The 5,546-nt window shown below is 50.3% G+C and overlaps 1 protein-coding gene across 1 annotated transcript; it reads right to left on the bottom strand.

Annotated features, from left to right (window-relative positions):
• Positions 1-4,881: 4,881 nt before the first annotated feature.
• LOC147470803 (uncharacterized) lies at positions 4,882-5,469 on the bottom strand. Its single transcript, XM_086542157.1, has one exon. It carries the CDS (start codon positions 5,467-5,469, stop codon positions 4,882-4,884), a length of 588 nt encoding a protein of 195 aa, XP_086398283.1.
• Positions 5,470-5,546: the final 77 nt, after the last annotated feature.

Genomic DNA, 5,546 nt, shown 5'->3' on the forward strand with positions numbered 1-5,546 from the left:
CTGGCGAGGACGGGGCCAATGGACTGTAATGTGAAATAGCTCAAGATATATTTCACAACACAGTTCCCTTTGGGATGGAGGTCGAATTTATGAGAAAAAATTTCATTAAAAAAAAAAAATAAATAAATAAATAAAAGGTATGTGAGGGTGTTGAAGGACATGTATAAAGAAAGCATAACAACAGTAAGGTGCGCAAGTGGAATGACAGAAGCTTTTGGGGTGGGGGTGGGACTTCACCAGGGATCGGCTCTGAGCCCTTTCCTATTTGCGATTATAATGGACAGACTGACTGATGGGATAAGACGGTAAACCCCACAAACTATGTTGTTTGCTGATGATGTAGTAATATTCACTTCAGTTCAGAGAGATTTGCGAAGACGTCGCTTCGCCCGGGCTATATGCACGAGGCAGCCCGGCCTCTGCCAGCTATAAGTGCTTACAGTGGCGGTTGGATTGCCTGTAGCTGTTCCAGCTGCCAGGAGGCAGTTCAGTTTAGCTCAGAGAGATTCGCGAAGATGTCGCTTTGCCTGGGCTATATGGGCAAGGCGGCCCGGCCTTTGCCAGCTATAAGTCCTGACTGATCTGATCATCATAACTGAATGTTTACCGTGGTGGTCAGATTGCCTGTAGGCGCTCCAGTTGCCAGGGGGCAAGTGACATGCATATCCGCCTAATCAGCCCAGTAGCTGTCGTCTCTGGGCTCTGCCTGAGGAAGCAAGTATGCTCACACTCCATCAGGTAGTGCTCTAATTTGGCGTCCAGTGTACCACAATGATCACAGCATTGCTCATCATGCCCAATGGTGGGTACGATTTGCCACGCACAAGGATATCCTAATCTCAGTCTGTGAAAGCTGACTTCAGCACACTTTGATTCTGGGGGAGAGTATTAGCGACTCATAGCCTGTGGCACCTGAGTACCAGCTGGATGAGAGGGAGGTTCTCGCTTCCTCTCTATGCCGCTGCAGGGCACCGACATGCCCAGCAGCCATTGGTTTATGCCTTAGCAGTTCCCGGCTAAGATTCACCACAAGATCACTCAAGGGTTTTTTCCTGCCTTCCTCTCCCTACCTGCTGGTATCCCTTTGATATCAACATGGCTCAGAATCCAGTTGATGACGATGCCTCTACCCTGATCCAGGATTATCTGGGCAATGGTGAGAATTGTTGTTGGAAGATAAACATTATCAAGGGGCGTGCTTTGTTGTAGGCTGTCAATGGCGGCCCTAAAATCTGTATGTATGACAACATGCCCGTCCGTCTGGGCTGCATGGGCTAGGGCTTACATAATAGCGACTGCCTCTGTCTGGAGTGAGGAGGCATTGTCATATACCCGCATAGCTCTCGTTATACCCATTGCTGCAAAACTGGCGCCTATAGTGCGGGTGATGAGGTCTACAGAATCACCCGTGATATAGGTTTTACTACCCGGTGGAGTGATTGCTGCGATATTCCTCTCCGCCTCATCACTTAACAGAGTGGTTAGTACTGTCTTTCTCCTTGACAGGCTCATGACAGAAAACTCTATCAAGGATCGTGCCCATGGCGGGGTTGTGACAGAGTCAGGGTGGGGAAGGTCCATGCCTTTAACCAGTAGTGTTTCCTTGAGCTCAAAGCGTATCAGCACCCTGGCTGTGTGATACAGCTAGGTGTTGTCAGCAAAGAATTCGTGGTTCTGTGCAAGCTGACGTCGCACTTTCTGTCATAGCTGCGAGCCCTGCCAGGACTGTAAAAGTTTGGCAAAGAACTGGGCCACCATCTGATGAATCTGGGTGTCCAGGGGGAAAAGATTGGCCTCCAAGAGGAGGTTGGTGACCTTAGTCCACCCAGGGGCACCCAGAATGATGCTGTCAGCCTCGTTTTGCATGATGTCAAGCTTTTTCCTGAATCCAGTCTTGACTGTAATCAGGGCAACGGAGGTGTAGTCTGCAATGGGACTGACAGCGTGCAACCCCTAAGCGCCGCACTGACAGAACTCTCATGACAGTGTTTTGCCTTGGTCCAGTCTAAGAGATATTTATCTCAGAGTGGATGGTGAAGTTCTCGTCAACCCATACCCCTAGGTATTGAAAGACATAAACCCACACTAGTTCTACCCTTGGACTCACAGTCTTTGGTTGCGGACATCGTGTTTCAGCACCATTGCCTTTGATTTGGCTGCTGATATCTTAAGCCTGACTCTGCGGTATTCCCTAGACATTAGGTCCAGACAATGCTGGGCCTTTCTAGTTAAATTCTCATTTTGTCTCCCAGCAGAGATAATTGCAAAATCATCTGCTTATGAAATAATCTTGCATCCCGCTGGGAATGGAATGTTGAGGATGCTTAACATGATGGTGTTAAACAGAGCCGGGCTAAGGACCCCCCCCCCCCCCTTGTGGAGTGCCATTCTCCAGGGGCAAATGCCTGGAGAGATGACCTTGGAACTTGACTCTGGATGTTCTGTTCCGAAAATAGTCAATCCAGGCAAGCAGTCTGCCTTTGATTCCCTTGCAGATTAGGGGCTCCTAAATGGAGCCTTCTCCAGTTCCAGGAAGAGAGTGACAGAGCTGTTGTTGCTGACAGTGCTCAGTAAGGTGGCCATGCTGTGAGCAGTGTTCTTACCCCTTGTGAACCCATGTAGGTGTTCATGTGGAGATCCCAGCTTCCATTGGAGCTGGTTCAGTACCATTCTCTCTGTTGTCTTTCCCAGACAGCTGAGTAGAGAGAGGGGACGGTCCTGGCTCCTTTGGTTTAGGGATGGGAACTATGTCAGCCTTCTTCCAGCACTGTGGTAACGAGGAAGTCTCCCAGGACTTGTTGATGAGATGAAAGAATGCAAACTCACCTTCTCCTAGGTGGGAAATGATAGGGTTGGAGATCCATCACAACCCGGGGCTGACCGGGAACTGGTCGTATATTTCCGCCGTAATTCCCTCAAAGAGAACATGGCATTTATGTCATCAGGCTTGACCGCCTTTTCTCTGATGAGGGCATGCCTGCCTGAAAGCAATTCCTCTTGGTATGCTCTCAACTTTACTGGTAGGCCAGCACTACTTGTTCTGGCAGAGAACTCGAGTGCCAGTCTCTCCGCCTTCAACTGCTGAGCAATTTGTGGCCCATCTGATATAGTTCCACAGCTCTGAAAAGGAGGGTTTATGGCCAAAGGACTCACACCACTCCAGCCACTTTTACTGCTTTAACCTCTTAGCAGTTTCCTGAGCATCCCTGAGAACCTCTCTCAAAAGAGCATGGTTCTCAGGGGTTCTCTATCTGTGGAAGTGTCTTCTGCACATATTGATTCTGTGGTTGACCTCCTTAATCTCGTCATTGTAGTACCAGGCGTCTTTGAAACACCTGGACCACGGACAAGTTTTGGGGATAGTCTCTGAGGCTGCCTCGTCTATGGCATTTACTAGTCTGGCCTCAAGTATATCCACATTATCGTTAAGTGAGAAGTCACTGGTTCTGAGGCACCTCGCCAGGGCCTCCTGGAAAACTTTCCAGTTGGCCCTATCCACCTACCATCGAGGATTGTGCCGGCACGTGCCAGCGTCCAAGATGGTGGTGACTATCCCATAGTGATTGCTCATGGCAGTGTTGTCCACAGACCAACTAAGGTCAAGGTAAGGTCAAGGACCCCCCACCAATGTTCGTAGGCTCCTGGCTGTTGAGAAGAGCAATCTTGGGGCACGACTCAAGCACCTTGGCTATGTGGTATCCTGCTGCATCAGATTCTGAGTGGGAGCCAAGATGGACTGGTGGGCATTATAGTCTCCCCCCATGAGAATTGGCTTGTGTGCTGCAGGAGCACAGACTTCACTACTATCTAAGCTCCTACATTTTGGCATGCTATACACATTGTATAGCTTGAGGGGACCCTAGCCAAATAGATATCAACGGCAAGGAATTCGACGCCTTCTCCACACTGCACAGGATTGGGAATCAAGGAGCAGGGGATAGTCAATGCCACAAGGGTAATCAAACCTCTGGTGCCTTGCGTACTCGGTAGCACAAAGGGATGATATCCCGAGAAGTGAACAGAATCCCGTTAGGGCCCCCTGGAGCATAACAACAATGTTCCGAGATCGCACGATCGCGTGGAGAAGGGCATTCCTTGAGGAAAAGCTGTTGATATTCCACTGCAGAATGCCTAGATTAGAAGCCATTGTGCTGATATGAGTCTATTAAGTCTGTCGTCAACGACGTTGACATAATCGGTCTCAGTGTCTGATGCCCCAGTGTGGGTAATGTCAGAAATTTCGGAATCTGACAACTCCTTGGTGAGTTCCTCACTGAGCGTGATTTCCTCACTCGACTCGTTACCGTCGTCAGGACAGGTAAAACCATTAGTAGGGCTGGGTCTTTTAGGAGGTGGAGAACCCTTGGTCGCCTTGACCTTCATTCTGGATAGTCGTGGCTTCCTCACCCTTTGGGGTTTCGGTGCAGGCTCTGCCAGTGTGGTCTTGGCCGCAGGTTGGGTGGGGAGACAAGTCTCGCCCTCCTTTAGAGCAGCGACAGTCTGAGTCATTGCCGTCATGGCGACCTTCACTGCCTTCTCTATTTCCTCACTGGTCCTCCCCAATGTTATCGCAACTGCTGTGACGACTGTTGTCAATAGGAGCGCCAAGTCCTTCTCTGTAAACAGAGTTGGTCTCTCCGCTCTTGGGGTAGACTTTGTGGTGTTCCCAGACCCCTACCAGGTCTGTTTCCGTCTTAGAACTCCCACCAGAGCCGGAAACTCCTTTGTGTTGGAGGTGTCCGGCGGTGCACCACTTTGGGCGGTGCATCCTTCTTCTTGTGGGGGAGCCCTTACTCCTTTGCTCTGCCCCCAGACATAAGTGCCTGGAGGGATGGGAACAAAGTGTTGTCGCTTTGCAACGATCTCTTGCCTCCGAAAACCCTATTCCTTCCTTATGGAATAGCCGAAACTCCAGGCGTGGTGCTTTTTGTGGCAATTGGGACACTTTGCAGTGGTGTCCCGCTTGCTCTCCTTGTGTGTTTTGAGGCACACCTCCGTACTGTGTGCCTGACTACAGACACCACACTTTGGCTTTGCAGAGCAAGTGGCCTGGTGGTGCTTGTACTTCTGGCACGTGAAACAGCAAAGCGGGTCAGGAACATATGTCCTGAAGCTGTAGGAACCCCAATTGCCAAGGTCTAAGGACGTAACTGGGGCTCTTTTCAAAGGGATCAGGACTTGCCTGGTTGGGTGCTTCCTTTTGGAGAGTTGGGAAGCTCCCACCACCTTGGGATGAGATGTAATGACCTCAAGGTCATATATCAGAGGGAAGCCAAGAAGCACCATCTTGGACGTCCTCTCTTTGGGAGTCAGAGCCAACAGGCTCACCTTCCGCCCATCCAGGAGCTTGTCTGACTCCTGGAGGAAGGTGAGAGTAGCTTGGTCCCTCGGTATGATTATCAAGCCCTTGTCTCTGGCCATTCTAATCGTCAGACGGCACTGTCTCTGGTTTTCCAGAGCCCGTACCATCTGGTAAGCGTTGTTGAATCCTTCCAGTTTAGGGGGAACCGCCTTGAGGCCACAGACTCGCCCTCCAAGTCCGTAGC

The sequence above is a fragment of the Penaeus japonicus genome, unplaced genomic scaffold (assembly GCF_977035675.1).
Source record: "Penaeus japonicus unplaced genomic scaffold, GWHDUDI00000001_assembly GWHDUDI00000012, whole genome shotgun sequence".
Classification (NCBI taxonomy): domain Eukaryota; kingdom Metazoa; phylum Arthropoda; class Malacostraca; order Decapoda; family Penaeidae; genus Penaeus; species Penaeus japonicus.

What these genes read in the sequence shown, in the direction of transcription:
- LOC147470803 (XM_086542157.1), bottom strand. Translation starts at nt 5,469, where the DNA reads ATGGTACGGGCTCTGGAAAACCAGAGACAGTGCCGTCTGACGATTAGA.